Source organism: Poecilia mexicana, unplaced genomic scaffold, assembly GCF_051168715.1.
Source record: "Poecilia mexicana isolate PSO_F unplaced genomic scaffold, ASM5116871v1 scaffold_16, whole genome shotgun sequence".
Lineage (NCBI taxonomy): Eukaryota > Metazoa > Chordata > Actinopteri > Cyprinodontiformes > Poeciliidae > Poecilia > Poecilia mexicana.
The window spans coordinates 31,463,422-31,481,521 of NW_028263385.1; the positions used below are offsets into that span (position 1 = coordinate 31,463,422).

Consider the following 18,100-nt stretch of genomic DNA (forward strand, 5'->3'; position numbering starts at 1 on the left):
AATTTTTTTTAAACTGAATTCATTAAGTGTTTTTAACATGACAAATTTAAGTCACTCTTACTCAAATCATTTTTTTCTAAGAAATAATTCAAATCTCTTTAACATAATTCTACAAAAAGTTTAAACTCAAACTTTTATGTTGTTCCAAACTAAACTAAATTTTCCATAATTAAATTCCAACTTGTTTTTATTTCATTTACTTAACAAGGTAAAACCCCATTGAGATCCAGATCTTATTTGGAAGAGTGACCTGGATAACAAGTAATGAGAGTTTTCTGTGTAGATTAACATGCTTTTATAATAATAATAATTATACATTTTATTTCTCATGCCCTTTACATCTTGAGATCTTAAACCCCTAACCATACTACCATTTGCAAAAGTTAGAGAAAATGGAATAATTGATTTTACAATTAAACCTTCAAATATTCAGGAAATAACAGATTGGAATCTCACTTTGTCTTGCTTCTGAATTGATTTATGCATTTATTTTTTTCAGGAGTTGTACAGCCAGTCATACGATGAGATTGGTGTCATGTTTGCCTCAATTCCCAACTTCTCTGACTTTTACACAGAGGAGAGCATCAATAATGGTGGCATTGAATGTCTACGGTTTCTCAACGAGATCATCTCAGACTTTGATAGTGTAAGTATTGTGTCCCTAAGATGTGGGATAGTTAGTTTGTAAGGAACATTTATTCACAATTTAAAAAAGGCAATTTAAAGGGTTATGTAATGTACATAACCCTAATATCCTTGATAGTTATTAGATAACAAGTAAGGTAAGTTACTTCAATGACTAATACCTATACTACAGACTTGTAGGGGATGTTGGGTCTGATCAGAAAATTCAGAATTTGTGGGAGCCTAGGTCTGAGCAACAGAGGAAAACATACACAGTTTGTGAGAGAAGAGAATTAACTCATTGAGATATTTGGATCCAAGTTTACAAATAAACAAAATTGAGCCCTATTGGAAAAAAATAATAATTCATAGTCTTTTCAATGTGTCAAATGTTTGTCCAATGTGTCATTTATTACTTCTCAATGTATCTGTCAATGTTCATTCAAAGTTTCATTGTTAGTGACCAGTTTGGTCACAATCTATCAGTTTATTTGATCCTTTGAGCTGTGGCTCACCATCCAATTCTGGAATGGTAATGCTGTTGTCTTTGCAAGACTGCAGGTCAAATAGTTCACCACAGCAACAAAAAAACTGACCAAGAAAAGTCCAGAATAAAGCAGCTTAAAATTCAATACATTAATATCCATTAATTATTACCATTCAAATTTAAAGGGATCTTTAGTAATTTCTCAATTTTTTCCATATTCCACAATATTAATCAAGTAATCACAGTTTCGTATCACCAAAACAGCACTAAAAATAAAGAAATTAGCTTATATATCCATCCATTTATCCATGCATTTTCTAACACACTTATCAATTTAGGGGATGGGAAGGGTGATGGTGCCTTTCTCCAGCTGTCAACAGGTGAGAAACGGGGTCACCCTGGACAGGTCACCAGTCCATCACAGGGCAACACAGAGACAGACAGGACAAACAACCATGCACACACACACACACACACACACACACACACACACACACACACACACACACACACACACCTAGGGAGAATTTAGAGAGGTCAATTAACCTGACAGTCATGTTTTTGGACTGTGGGAGGAAGCTGGAGTACCTGGAGAGAACCCACCATGCACAGGGAGAACATGCAAACTCCATGCAGAAAGACCCCGGGCCGTGCTAGCAGCGCAAGCAGAGCTTTTGAGCATAGATTAAAAAGAACAAAAATAAGCTAGTGATCTCCATGAAAAGGAGTGAGGACCCGGCATATCATAAGGTTGTATGGAGGTTGTGCAGCAGCTTGCTTGACGCTCGACTGAGGAACAGGTGTAGAGGATGCCGGTCTTTATGGAGGGAGCGAACTCTGATGATTGGAGGAGATGGCTGGGTAGGAGGAGCCTAATGAGGTGATTAGCTGAGCAGGTGAGATGAAGACTCTTCTTTATTGAATTTACACTGGGCTTCATATAAGGAACATAATAAAACTAAAGGACTGAACTAAGGTCAAACAGACAAAGCTGATCTAGTCAAAGAAAGAGACTAATGAACACAGAATAATATTAAAGCTAGAATCAAGTCCCAAAACAAATCAAGACAACCCAGGCCCTGAAAATATTCTTGATTTCCTGTGGAATTAATAAAGTTCTTATCTTTCTTTATATGCATCAATGTCAGCTACTGGATGAGCCCAAATTTCGCTACATCACAAAGATCAAGACCATTGGGAGCACATACATGGCAGCATCAGGTGTCACCTCTGATGTCAATGATGGTTACATGTACATGAAGGTAAACAGATTACCTAATTTCTCTTAAGTAATGTTTGGGTCACTGGTGAATGGAAACGGTATCTTTGTTAACATTGTTCATTGTTAACATTGTTCATTGTTCATTGTTAACATTGTTCATTGTTAACATTGTTCATTAACATTGTTAACATTGTTCATTGTTAACATTGTTAACATTGTTCATTGTTAACATTGTTCATTGTTAACATTGTTCATTGTTCATTGTTAACATTGTTCATTGTTCATTGTTAACATTGTTCATTGTTAACATTGTTCATTAACATTGTTAACATTGTTCATTGTTAACATTGTTAACATTGTTCATTGTTAACATTGTTCATTGTTAACATTGTTCATTGTTCATTGTTAACATTGTTCATTGTTAACATTGTTAACATTGTTCATTGTTAACATTGTTCATTGTTAACATTAACATTGTTCATTGTTAACATTGTTCATTGTTAACATTGTTCATTGTTAACATTGTTCATTGTTAACATTGTTCATTGTTAACATTGTTCATTGTTAACATTGTTCATTGTTCATTGTTAACATTAACATTGTTCATTGTTAACATTAACATTGTTCATTGTTAACATTGTTAACATTGTTCATTGTTAACATTGTTCATTGTTAACATTGTTCATTGTTCATTGTTAACATTGTTCATTGTTCATTGTTAACATTGTTCATTGTTAACATTGTTCATTGTTAACATTAACATTGTTCATTGTTAACATTAACATTGTTCATTGTTAACATTGTTAACATTGTTCATTGTTAACATTGTTCATTGTTAACATTGTTCATTGTTCATTGTTAACATTGTTCATTGTTCATTGTTAACATTGTTCATTGTTAACATTAACATTGTTCATTGTTCATTGTTAACATTAACATTGTTCATTATTAACATTGTTCATTGTTAACATTGTTAACATTGTTAACATTGTTAACATTGTTCATTGTTAACATTGTTAACATTGTTCATTGTTAACATTGTTAACATTGTTCATTGTTAACATTAACATTGTTCATTGTTAACATTGTTAACATTGAACATTGTTAACATTGTTAACACTGAACATTGTTAACGTTAACATTGTTCATTGTTAACATTAACATTGTTCATTGTTAACATTGTTCATTGTTAACATTGTTCATTGTTAACATTGTTCATTGTTAACATTGTTAACATTGTTAACATTGTTAACATTGTTCATTGTTAACATTGTTAACATTGTTCATTGTTAACATTAACATTGTTCATTGTTAACATTGTTCATTGTTAACATTGTTAACATTGTTCATTGTTAACATTAACATTGTTCATTGTTAACATTAACATTGTTCATTGTTAACATTAACATTGTTCATTGTTAACATTGTTCATTGTTAACATTGTTCATTGTTAACATTGTTCATTGTTAACATTAACATTGTTCATTGTTAACATTGTTCATTGTTAACATTAACATTGTTCATTGTTAACATTAACATTGTTCATTGTTAACATTAACATTGTTCATTAACATTGTTAACATTAACATTGTTCATTGTTAACATTGTTCATCAACATTGTTCATTGTTAACATTGTTCATTGTTAACATTGTTCATTAACATTGTTCATTGTTAACATTAACATTGTTCATTGTTAACATTGTTAACATTAACATTGTTCATTGTTAACATTGTTAACATTGTTAACATTGTTAACATTGTTAACGTTAACAATCATCCTTATGCTACAGCATTGTATTCCTGTCATACAGAAGGAAGAGCAGTCTGACAGAGAGCGCTGGCAGCACCTGGCAGACTTGGCAGACTTTGCTCTGGCCATGAAGGTGACACTAATGAACATCAACTACCAGTCATTCAACAACTTCATGCTACGCATTGGTACGACCTTTTCCTTTACCTAGGCATTATTGGAGCATGAGTTGTAGAGTATAAGCCAAAGGTTTGCAAACAAGGTCTGATTTGTTTGCAAATCTGAAATAGCATAGTTTTATTCAGAGTTCCGTGATGTATAGAAATGCATGTCATAATCAGAATTGGAATCAGAATTCCTTTTAATGTCATTGTGCACAAATAAAGCACAACAAAATTTTAAAATAGCAACTCTCAAAGGCAAGTCAGATTTTGAATAAAATAATATATCTTAATTTATTATTATTATTATGTATTTTTTCCTGTATTTAAGACCCCATTGAGGTCTAGATCTCATTTTCAATAGGGACCTGGGCAGAAATTTGCAACACAACAACAACCTGGTTACACAGAAGTAAAACTAATTAATATAAATATAACAAATAGAGTATAAACTCAGAACAACTGGGATGTTAAAAATAAATTAATTAATACATAGTTAAGTAAATAAATAAATACTTAACATTATTGTGTACAATGACACAAAGAACTAGTGGGACGCATTTAATAAGCTGTTGTGTTTTGTGTGCCCTGTAAGTCCTTAACATTTTTCAAGATAGGGATCAGAGTAACATTCATTTCTTCATGACTCTGTGGCTCTCAAAGCACAGTTTTCACACCTTAAAGGTCAAACTAAAAGTTTTCCTCTATAATTTTCTACTTTTTTGGAAAATGAAATTAACACAACAGAATAGAAAACTTTAACAGAATCAAAAGTAGAAACAAGTAAATCAAATGTAACCAAAAAATTTCAGTAAAACATAACTAATACAAAAAAGAACGTTAAGAATAAATAACTCAATTAAAACTTACATTTTTTAACAAAATGTATAGTAAGTAGTTCCAATTATATTATTTTATAATTATTCACACTCCACCAGGAATAGTCAGCAGATCCATTCACTGACTAACACTTTGATGTTAGTCAAAGTGTTAGTCTGAAAGAAAAAGATTTTTCAGCCCCAAGGAAATGTTCAATGTTTTATTTATAAGGGTGATCCTTTAATTAAAAATTCTGATATCAATATTTCCTCATTTTCTTTGTGAAATTCACAAGTGGAACTTCATTCTGCTCATAAAATAGTAACAAAATTTGAAAGTAAAGTTTTATGAGTACATCCTTACAGTTTTGTAGATATGTTATTACATCTTTTCATCAGACAACATTGAAGATTTGTAATTTTTATACAGTATAAAGTTAAAGGAAGTGTAGTCCTCCTTCACTTCCTTTAATTACAAGACAAATATGACCAATTCATTAGTTTATAACACAGCTAAACATTCAATTTACTTCCACACCACTCCTGAGAACTCAATTAGTATTAAACCTTACATACTCTATGATCTTTCATTTAACATAAAAACCCTCTCCTACAGGCCTGAATAAAGGAGGAGTGCTAGCTGGAGTGATTGGTGCCCGGAAACCCCACTATGACATCTGGGGAAACACTGTGAATGTGGCCAGTCGTATGGAGTCCACAGGAGTGATGGGAAATATCCAGGTACAGCTCTCAGCGCTCCAACAAACAACTTGGTTACTAGGTTTATTCCATTTTTGGTTATTCTTAAGTGTTGGAAAGGTACTTGGTACAAATCATACCTGTAATATGTTTGTGCAAAGTTCATGACTGAGGAAAGTAATTACTTCATAGACAACACTGATGTTTTAGTTTAAAAAACAAGTATTCCTGGATTTATTTGAGAACTAAATAAGAAGTTTTTTTTTTAACTGGGCAAATAATCAAGATTACATTCATAATATGAAATGTAAAACACCTAAATATCAATTCACAAAATGTGAATTAAAACAACAGGAGAAAGTCAGCACAAAACAAAACAGGTATTATGCTTTATTTTCATGGTTCCTAAATCGAAATTACATGTTCTCACATCTCATACATCACATGTCCACCTTTAACATCAGCACAAGTGTCATATAGATATATTTATATGTATACCTAGTAGAGGTTTCTGAAATGGGCAACATGGAGTGGCCCAGAGCGGCTTCTTGTCTAGGGCGGCATGAGGTTTGTTATTTGCATTTTGCTTTTCAAGATGACAAATTTGGTCTTGAACACACACACACACACACAAAAAGTTTTTTTTAAAGATTTTAATACTTATCAAACTAAACTACAACATGGGAAAGTGAAACTACAGGGACAATGGCAATCATCTTGTGATGCAGCTTGGACCGTGTTAAATAGCCATTTGGCCTCCTGCAGTCTTAAAACACAAACCAAATAACTCTTAGTCTGGCCCAACATCATCATAATCGAGTAACTGTATCTCACAGAAATAGGTCAGGAAGGTTTTAATGTTAATGCACAATGTCATGCACTTTTCATCTTATCTGACAAGCTGAAATATAACCAATATTGCTGCAAATTTTGCACAACAAATGTTAAAAATAACTACATACCTTGTGGAAAAACAAGCTGAAGAAGCTGACTAGTAACCAATGTTTACGGTTTTAAAAAGTTTTACGCCCCCAAGGTCTAGGGCTCCAGGGGCGGTAACATAAAATGTGTCCAGAGAAACAAGTGGAATGTAAAATGATTTATTACAAAAGTAAGTTTTTCAAAACAATACAATTTAACCCAATTGATGTAAAACAAAAGGGGTTAACAAATTCAAGATTATCAAATGCAAATTAAAGCTACAAAATGTCCACACAAATCAATTCAAAGTAACCTCAAAATAACCCAAAAGGGAGAAAAAAAGAACACACAAAGGGTATGCTAAGGGCCAAGCCTCCCAAACACGAGCTTTTAGCTTGTGAAGTTAAACTAGAGCAAAGTCAAAATCGCTCAACTGAACAAGCAGAAACAAACAAGACCAAATTATTCAAAAACTGGCCAAACCAGTTGCAAACACCAAACAAGGGGGACAGCTTCACAAAACCTCTTCAAACTAGCTGCCCCACTGGAGGAATGGACTCAGGAGCCTTTTATACAGTAGAGGTGGGCCTCATCAACATCTGATTGGCTTGTCAATCCTCTGTTGGTCCAATGGTGTAGCTGTTCTCCTGCGGCCTTCAGGCAGCCACTCAGGAAGATGTGCTCTCACAGCTGAACCTGCATAACAAAAAGGGAGCCTGCACAGCCTCAAGAGGCCAGGGGTCGTAACACTGTGTTAAGTCTAAAAACACACATCCCAGTTAATCATTTACACTTTTTCTCTCTCAGACTTGGGAGTCTTGATTCAATGTTACTGACTGACTTAATAAACTGAACTTGGAAACTGTTTTGAGACTATTGAACAACAAAACAGCTGTTTTGATAAGCAGGCCATACAATGCTGGAGCCAGTGGTTTATGCAGATACATTTTTTAATATTGTTAGATTTGCAATAGCATTTGAAAATGTATGATCCCTGAGTTTTGAGGGGCGGTGACACGGGGAAAAAGACAGGACAATTTCAAGGGCCCCTGACCGACAGGGGGCCTTCCACAAATTTTTTTTGTTTTTGTTCATAGAAATATAAAAAAATGGGGCCCTGTCAATTACAAAATAAATTAGATTGTGTTTTCTAAAATTGCTATAGCAGTAAAAATTAAATGTTAGGGTAAGGGTTAACCCTAACCCCCAGACCAAAAAGCACACATTTTGCCCTGGACCCCCCCAGATCTGCATGAAATGGTTCGTTCCAACTCGCGCTTGACGGTGATGGTGTTCAGCAGCAGTAAGCATAAGACAAGAACAACTGTGGAGGTTACTATGCTACTAAAAAAATGATGAAGTCAAGTTTTCCAAAAAAATAGAGAGTGAGAGAGAAAAAGGCAAGAGTGTCAATTTGTAACCCAATTCTCCGAGAGAGGTGGGTAGACTGTGTGAGATTATCAATCATTCAGCATAGTTGGCTTAGGTACAGACTACTGTTTTCCTCCATGTCACAGGCATTTAATGAAATAAGTAAAGAAATTACCAATATATTCATATATTTAACTTGTCCCTTGTACCTTTTACCACTTAACAACAGATGAGTCAGTCAGCAGGAGCTCTAACCCACGTCTCTCCTGACCTGTTCTCTCCTGAGTGAAATTAAAGCTGCAGTATGTAACCTTTATAAAAAAATATATTTTTTTACATATTTGTTAAAACTGACAGTGTTACGAAAGTATGGCATGAGAGATAATCTGTGAAAAATCTATTTCCTCTGCCTTCTCCCAGTGCTATCTAGAAACAACCAGTCAGTGGCAGGACAGTTTAAGCGCTGTTAATCACAATTTCACGTTGCTGCTCATCCTTGCTCTGTGCTATGCTGCAGCTAGCAAAACCTGTTGTGAATACTCATTCTAGTTAGCACAGCTACCAATGATGGCAGATGAACAATTTTCTTGTAATGATAAGTTGTTTCTCCACCATTAGCACATCTAGCAGTGAATGAAGTTGACTGACGACACTGAGACCCTCCTCCTGGTTCTGATTGGTTGTTTGTGGCAGGAACATTGCATTACTTTAGCAGCAGCAGCTCAGGAAGGAGATGGAGGAGATTGATATTTTCACAGATTATCTGTCTCATAGCAAACTATCACGACATGGTGACAGCTTTAACAAATATGGAGAAAACATATTTTTTATTAAAGTTATATACTGCAACTTGAATAAAATGCAACTACATAGCATTTTTGAGAAGTCTGGATTGCTGCATCTATATTTTGCATGCTGCCTATGACTTGTTCGTGGGTAGGCCTTTCAGTAAGCTAAAACTAATAGAAAAAATGTAAGCAGCCTACTTGCATACTGTATGTGGACTGTTGCATGTAAAACACTCCACAGTCCAGTAAATATTGTGCTAGTTGTCAGTATTGGACCAAAGAAAGCAAGGCAGTTGCAAGTCTTTAAAACTGCAACACTTTTGGTGGGTTAGATAGACTCAAAAAATTGTAACAGCAGCTGCGCGGGGAGGGCCCAATCTAATTTTTTGTCATGGGGCCCAAGATTCCTGGCGGCACCCCTGTTAGTTGGCAATTGGTTTATGAGGCAAAAAGAATCTGTTTTATTTAGTTTAGCACTCTGGTCAACCACGTTTTGTTTTTAAAATTATATATAAGCAAGCAGTACAAAATGTAATAAAGTAAAAGTCCAATATACAGAAAAGTAAACATGAAACATAAAGGTGTGAACAAAATGCAGAAAAGATGGGGGATATCTAACAGTTGTGAGCTACACTGATTTCACCAGCATGTGGTGAAAGTATTAAGCAAAAATACATTAAATCTCTGAAGCAATATATAACAGAGTAAATTCCAAATCCACAAACCGTCTGATAAAAGAAAAAATCATAAAATTAAGTTGACAAGAAAAGGCCTTGTCTTCCTTTTTTGTAAAAAGGTGGAAATTGCCATCCCAAAACATAAACGTTGATTATACTAAAGCAATCACAGCTTTATAATGTCTGTCATTGTTAAAATCATTATGCAAGAATTATTACTTAAAAATAACATTTTTAAAAAAATCTGCTCCACTTAAGAGGCCCCTGGTGACCCCGGGGCCCCAAATAACTACTTAGTTTGTTTATGCCTTGGGCCAGCCCTGGGTTATATAGTCTGTCTTTAAATTAAGGTTAAGCTAATCAGTAGTGAATTACTTTTAGGGGGTTTGAGGTATTTTCTCAAAATAATCTTAGGCAAGGCAAGGCAAGGCAAGTTTATTTATATAGCACTTTAAAACAGTACCACTGACCAAAGTGCTGTACAATCACAAGATTAAACAAATAAAAATCAAAATTAAAACACATCAAAACCAACAATGCAGTGACGTAAAACACTCTATATAATACATAAACATACCCAGATTAATACAGAAAAGCAGCATCTCAAACTGAATCAAAGGCCAACCGAACAAGATAAGTCTTAAGAGCAGATTTAAAAATTGCTAAAGAGGGGGCCTGTTTTACCAACATAGGTAAAGAATTCCAAAGTTTGGGAGCTGCAACAGCAAACGCCCTGTCTCCTCTCTGCCTCCTGGAAGTCCTCGGCACCTCCAGGTTCATTTGGCTCGCTGATCTAAGAGCTCGAGGAGGACAGTGTATATGTAGCAGCTCAGAGAGATAGGAGGGAGCAAGGCCATTTAAAGATTTAAATACAAATAAAAGAATCTTAAAATGCACTCTGAAATGTACCGGCAGCCAGTGCAGAGAATATAAAATCGGGGTAACATGTTCTCTCTTCCGCGATCCAGTTAAAAGCCGAGCAGCCGCATTCTGGACCAGCTGAAGACGGGACAAGGAAGACTGGCTAACACCCACATATAAGGAGTTACAGTAATCCAGTCGTGTTGTGATAAAAGCATGGATTAATATTTCAAAATAATCCACTGGTACAATATTCCTAATCTTAGCAAGCCGCCTCAAATGGAAAAAGCTCGTTTTCACAACGGCACTGATTTGTTTATCCAACTTAAAATTTGCGTCCATTACAAAGCCCAAATTTGTAACAAATGGCTTTACGTAATGTGATAGCGGACCCAAATCCACAGGAGTGGACTTGCAGGTAGTACCAGGGTCAAAAATAATAACTTCCGTCTTTCTTTCATTAAAATTCAAAAAATTCAGAGCCATCCAAGTTTTTATGTCATCAAGGCACTCCATTAAAATTGGTACTGTATTGACTCCCTTACGATTGAGAGGCACATAAATTTGTGTATCATCCGCATAGCAATGAAAAGCAATATTATGTTTCCTAAATATTGACCCAAGGGGAAGCAAATATAGAGAAAACAAAAGAGGTCCAAGTATCGAGCCCTGCGGTACTCCACACAATAAAGGAGCAGGCGATGATCTAAAATCATCTATGTCAACACAGAAAGATCTATCCGTCAAATACGACCTAAGCCACACTAAGACTGTGCCTTTGAGACCTACATAATGCTCTAAACGGGAAAGTAAAACATCATGGTCCACCGTATCAAAGGCTGCAGTCAAATCTAAAAGAACTAAAATCACTGGATCTCCAGCATCAGTAGCCAAAAGGATATCATTAAACACCCTCAACAATGCAGATTCGGTACTGTGTAAAGTTTTAAAACCAGACTGAAAATCTTCAAGAATGTTATTTACATCGAGATAGGCCTTTAGTTGATTATAAACAACTTTCTCTAAAATTTTAGACATAAATGGAAGCTTTGAAATAGGCCTAAAATTAGATAACAGAAAAGGGTCTAAGCCAGGTTTTTTGATCAGCGGTTGAACTGATGCCTGTTTAAAAGGTTTTGGAACCACACCAGTGATCAGGCTACTATTTATAATAGCCGTAATAGAAATCCCTAAAACAGGAAGAACCTCTTTAAAAAGTCGTGGGGGTAAAATGTCAGCTGCAGAACCTGAGGCCTTAAGATGACCTACAGTCTCATGTATTAAAGACAAAGTAACAGGTTCAAACTGAGACAAAGCAGTGGAGCATTTGACAGCAACTGAAGGGTCAGAAGCTGAACACATAATATTGGCCCTAACACCAGCCACTTTGTCCTAGAAAAAAACACGAAATTTCTCACATACCTCCAGAGATGGCTCAAAGCCCGTATAATGCGGAACATTCAAAACACTATCAACAATATGAAATAATAAGCGAGGCTTGTGACGATTAAGTAAAATTATATTTGACAAGTGCTCCCGTTTGGTGTCTTTCACTATTAGCTGATATCGATGCCAGGAATCCTTTAACAGCTGGAACGACACCTGTAACTTGTCTTTTTTCCACTTTCGTTCAAATTTTCTGCATTCACGTCGAGCAGCACGAGTTCTATCATTGAGCCATGGTTCCATTTTAGTCCTCAATTTCCTGAGTTTCATTGGAGCCACTTCATCTAGAGCCGATTGACATGTAGAATAGAGCCAAGCGGTAAGGGTCTCTGTATCAGTAAATGATGGCATAGAAATTTTTGATTCAAATAACTCAGAAAAACGAATAGCCGTTTGCTGGCTTATTACGCGATGGCACCGTGCAGAAACACAGGGTTTTACAAAGTTGCTAGGCATATCAATATTGAACAACACCGGTTTATGATCTGAAAACACAGCATCACCAACCATCAAGTGGGAAATTGACAACCCAAAAGATAGAACAAGGTCTAATACATGACCACCTTCATGTGTGGGCTCAAATACCCACTGAATGAAATTAAAAGAATCGATCAAATTTAAAAAATCTTTTACCATCTGTTTGTCCGGGCAACAAACATGAATATTAAAATCTCCAACAATAAGAACTTGATCATATAGAGGCAAAACATATGCCAACAGTTCAGAAAAATCATTCAAAAAGTCCTTATTATATCCAGGGGGTCTGTAAATAACAGCGCACAGCATTGGGTACGAGCGACCTAACTCAAACATACTCAGTTCAAAACTGGAGGAGGAGAAGGACGTGGACAGCGGCTTACATTTGTATACATTCCGGAAAAAGGTTGCTATTCCTCCTCCACGACCAGACTTTCGGGGACAATTCAAGTAAACACAGTCTGGCGGTAAAAGTTCAGAGAATGCAGTGAGCTCACCAACACTCAGCCAAGTCTCTGTTACACACAGGAAGTCTAGTCGATTTGAAATGAAGAAGTCCTTAAGAATATAAGTTTTATTTGAAAGTGATCTGGCATTTACCAAGCCGATCCTGACAGGGGCCGGTCGGTTCTGGTCTTTACCGCTGTAAACACCCCGACGTAGAGCCTGGAGGTTCGTCGAGTTCACTCCCTGCTGTCTAGAGCGTCTCTGAATACGGTAGCGGGGCCGTTGCTGAAAAACCCGTCCTTCTGAGCCAGCCAGCGGCACCAACCAGGTATAAGCAGAATCCAGAGGGGACCAAAAAAGATTCGTTCCAGTTGTGGCAATCCGTGATAAGCTGAACTTCAACCTCACCAGCCTACCGCTGCGTCTCCCCCGGACGCGATGGCGTTTTCTCCGGAAAGGTGTGACCAGTATGCAGAGGAGGTAATCCGGTACTCCCATGAGAACCGGAGGCAAAGTTTTCGGATTTCCATAAAGAAATGTCGTCTCTGCTGAGGATCGGAGATCCAAAAGAGTTCGGCGGTCATAGATCAGTAGAGCGCTGGTATAAAAACTTTGGCAAATAAGCGCTAATACAAACATTAATATACATAGGTAAGGTAAGGACAGACGGCCTGCCGTACACACTGGCGCCATCTTGATTGGCATTGAAAACATCAACTCTCTTAGCCATATTTGTAATAAGGTTTGTCAATTGTTGTTTACAATCTTGTAGTTTAAGATGTCTCTGATATCCAACATCACTGTTGGCTATCCATGGAATGATTCTGTTTTCAATACATTTTTTAACTTTCATGATCTGTCTGACAGTATGTTTTTTCCCCAGGTAGTGGAGGACTGCTATAATATTTTGAAGGAGTATGGCTTCCGCTTTGTGAGAAGAGGACCCATCTTTGTAAAGGGAAAAGGAGAACTGCTCACTTATTTTCTTAAAGGAAGAGACAAACAGGGTTCATTTATTAATGGTTCATCCGTCACTCTACCACATCAAGTAGTAGATAGTTAAAGTTCTCGGATCTTTAGTCGAACACTTCTTTTTCCCATCAGTCACTTCCACATTGTTTTGAAAGGAGAACCAAAATTTACTTTAAAGGTTTAAAAGTACAATTATGTATCACAATTTCATAAATGTCTATCAGTCTGCAACACTTTAGAAAGATGGAAAGATAGATGACCAGATACAGTGGGTGGAAAAGTATTTAGTCAGCCACCAATTGTGCAAGTTCTCCCATTTTAAAGATGAGAAGCCTGTAATTGACATCTCACCTATGAGAGACAAAATGAGAAAACATCTAGAAAATCACATTGTCTGATTTTTTAAAGGAATTTATTTGCTAATTATGGTGGAAAATAAGTATTTGGTCAATAACACACAAGCAAGATTTCTGGTTCTCTGTAAGAAAAATGAATGGGGCCATGTGTCGTGAGATTTTGAGTGCAAACCTCCTTCCATCAGCAAGATGGAAGTGGCTGGGTCTTTCAGCATGACAGTGATCCCAAACACACCAGCAGGGCAACGAAGGAGTTGCTTCTTAAGAAGCATTTCAAGGTCCTGAAATGCGTCTCGCCAGTTTTCAGATCTCAACCCCATAGAAGACCTTTGGAAGGAGGTGAAAGTCCATGTTGCCCAGCGACAGCCCCAAAACATCCCTGCTCCAGAGGAGATCTACATGGAGGAATGGTCCAACATATCAGCAACAGTGTGTGCCAACTTTGTGAAGACTTATAGAAAACATTTGACCTCTGTCATTGCCAACAAAAGATATATAACAAAGTATTGAGATAAACTTTTGTTATTGACCAAATACTTATTTTCCACCATAATTTGCAAATAAATTCTTTAAAAAAATCAGACAATGTGATTTTCTAGATATGTTCTCTCTTTCTGTCTCTCATACTGGAAGTCTATATGATGTCCATTACAGGCCTCTCTCATCTTTTTAGGTGGGAGAACTTGCACAATTGGTGGCTGACTAAATACTTTTTCCCCACTGTAGTGTTTTATAATTATTTTTTATGCTAATTTTAATTTAAATTAAATAATTCATAACAGTATTACTTAGAAATGCCATTTAGTAGTGCCATGCGTAGCTTATGCCATATATTTAGACAAACTTTATAAAACGACACAATTGGTTACTGTTATTGGAGTTTAAATGGACTAAGCTTTTGATTTTTTAGGTCAGTTGGGATTAGAGAAATATTAACACAGAAGGAGTCTGTCATATTTGCTGTATGGGTTATCACAAAGTAATGGCCATCACAAAGTCCCGATTTGAATCCCAAAGAATCCATAGACGACAGTGACGTCACCTCAGACTGCTGTCTGTGGAAATACCCAGTTTTGGGATGTATCAGAAATGGGCAAGTGGAGAGAGAGCTGGTGGACTGCTTCATACAAAGTGCAAAAATAACACATCTCAAATGTGAAAAAACTGAAGTTGATTTTAGACTTTTGGGAAAATATGAGTACCTAAAATAGTATTTTCAGCTTGGGAGTGGATGAAAAGAATAAATACCTTGTTGTACACCGAGACAACATACTGGACAGAATCTTTATACAAGAGGGAACTGTACTTGAGAAAGCTTAGGTCCTTTAGTACAGTGTCAGGGTTTCCAAGTCAAGTCTCCAACCTGTGTAATAAATATTTTCTCATCAAATCCACAACATCTAGCTACATCTTTATGGTATAGAAATCCAAACTTGTGCTGTTTTTCCTTAAGCTTTACTACTATATGAACATTTATTACTTCTCTTTAAATGTAGTAATTAAAAGCACATTTTTAACAAGACTGGATTAGAAGAAGTAAGAAATTCATTAAAATCTTGCAAGATAAAAAATAAATAAATACAAAGTCAAAGGAGTCTGAAACCTGTTCTAGCTAACAGGCTGGGACTGTTTGTGTAGGACTTTATATTATTTTAAAAGTCCATCAAATATTGTATTTACCCCTTCAGAATTTTCTTAAGAGTTTGTTCCAAAATGTAATCATGAATTACAGAATTTGTTTTTATGCACTAACAAAATGACAGAGACCTTCTAATGCTGAATTTCTAGATGAATCAAAAACAAAGTGTTTTGTCTGTGTGATGACAGTTAATACCTGTTTATCTGTGTCTTTGTATTTGGCACTTCTTCACTATTTATTGGATTAAATATTCTTTGGGAAGTTTCATTTCCTTCACTCTGAGCCGGAAATTTTCCAATAAAAATGTGGATTATGTAAATCCACATCTAAAACACTGTATATGTTCTGAAAAAACTACAAACCTTGCAAAACAATCAAAAGTTGTTCAGATGTAAGGTATACATGACAACATACTGAGTGAGGCACAGTGTAGTAATGAATATTATTACTGAACTTCTCAAGGAATTAAACCAAAAATGCTTTCTTGCCAAAAGTATTCTTGTAGTGAAAGGATTATCTTAACTGGAAGAGATTACCAGAGGTATTGTGCTGTGAAATGATCCAATGTAATATAATACACCGTTCAGTTGTGTAGTTCATGTGACATTATTGTAAAGTCACAGCTAACATGGACAGTCCATAATCCCAGAGTCCTGACCTGAATCCTATGGAGATGCTGTGGCATGAACTTAAGTAATTCATGCTGGAAAATCTTCCAATGTGGCTGAAATACAACAAATCTCCAAAGATGAGTGGAATAAAATTTCTCAAAAGGAAGACTCACTGCAAGTTATTACAAATGCTTTCTTGCAGTTGTTCCTTCTAAGGGTAGCCCAACCAGATATTAGGTGCAGGAGCAATCCCATCCCTTTTTTTTTTACAGAGGGCCACAGAGATTTGGGTTTGTTTTCTCCCTTAAAGGGGTAGCATTATGTATTTTCCAAGCACATAGTACCACTTTATAGCACAAACTGTTACCTTAAGTTGTTATAAAAATGCTATATCAAAAATGACTTAAAAGAACTTTGACTTTGTAATAAATGCCTTGAAATAGGATGTCTGTCACCTTAAAAACTTATGCTCTTTCTGAAACTGCCTTCAGGAAGCTTTCTCAACAGCATTCCTTTATTAACTAATTTTGACCAATGTTGCACTGAGAAGTAGCTCTTATAATGAGCTCAGCAGTTGCACCGTTTCACCAGTTGCTTGCTAATTGCTGCTGATTAGTCTGAAAAAGTTGATTGGGAGAGTCTTTGAAGTGATGTAATACTGCCCCTTTATAATAAACATTTTCATTTAAAAACTGCACTTAGTAATTACCTATGTTAATTGTCTTTCCTCATGGAAAACATTGGTAAGGCTCAGTCAAGACAGGTGACTCTGCTGTCCTGTAACCCTGTTTTAGTTGCCTATTATTGAGAAGAAGGCTGTGTAAAAATGTTGATTTGAATTTAACTGTAACCCTCAACAGTTCCTCGCTATTCTATAGTAAGATCCTCCTGACATCAAGTGACCGCAGGCAAGGGTCTGTTTTTCAGTGTAAAGGTTGGCCTGCTACTGTTTGAGTCAATACTTGACCCTACCAATGTTTACCTCGGTACACTTGTAGAGCAAACAAGCTGTTCTCTAAAAAAGGTATTTTACTATATGTTGTATCTGGGGTTTAATTTGCCATTTTAAGATTCCTGGTGTTCAGATATTCTAATTTTTCTTTTTTTGATATTTGCTATTTGAACGCCTTGGTGTTTGATTTTGTTTTGTTGATATTTTATTCACCCTTAGCTTTCCCTATTGGAGGCATGGTAATTAACTACTTTTCTGAAGATCGTTTATTATTTTTTGGTTGTTTCATTCCTTTTCCCAGCGCCAGCATAGCTAAAATATTTTACTGTTCTAAATTAAATCTATTTTTGCTAGTGGTCATTTTTGACAATTTTATTATTTGTCCAATAAATTACTCATTTTTTTGCCAGTCATGCTTCTGTTGTTTGCAAACTTTTTCCTATGGTTAATTTATGGGGGAAATTTTCTGCCATAATCCAAGAGCACACATTTTCATTCTGAAAGCAGGATTTCATATCTTTTGTTCTCAAAACTTTTAATACTTTTGCATACATTTTTATTTTAAAAGCAGGACTTCATGTCGTTCTTCTCAAAACTTGTAATGCTTACTCAAAACTTTTCCTCACGCTCACACTTAGTCTCTGCTCAGACTCTGCTCATTTACGAAATGTAGAACTGCATTTTGGCACAGTCACCTGGCAACCTTTCAGCCAATAGAATGAAGTTGTACTGGGTGCGTTTGTTTCCTTCTAGCACAGTGGTCCCCAAAGTGGGTCCTCGAGTGCCGACATCCTGCATGGGTTAGTTCTCTCCCTGGTGG

At 36.0% G+C, this 18,100-nt stretch overlaps 1 protein-coding gene across 1 annotated transcript in view; it reads left to right on the top strand.

The window, feature by feature from the left end:
- Positions 1 to 13,992, top strand: part of adcy3a (adenylate cyclase 3a) — a 52,843-nt gene extending 38,851 nt beyond the window's left edge. Inside the window, exons 16-20 of the mRNA XM_088013819.1 lie at positions 500 to 646; positions 2,260 to 2,373; positions 4,146 to 4,272; positions 5,680 to 5,804; positions 13,634 to 13,992. Coding sequence (XP_087869945.1) covers positions 500 to 646; positions 2,260 to 2,373; positions 4,146 to 4,272; positions 5,680 to 5,804; positions 13,634 to 13,813 — 693 coding nt within the window. The 3' untranslated portion in view covers positions 13,814 to 13,992. The remainder of the gene's footprint in view (positions 1 to 499; positions 647 to 2,259; positions 2,374 to 4,145; positions 4,273 to 5,679; positions 5,805 to 13,633) is intronic.
- Positions 13,993 to 18,100: the final 4,108 nt, after the last annotated feature.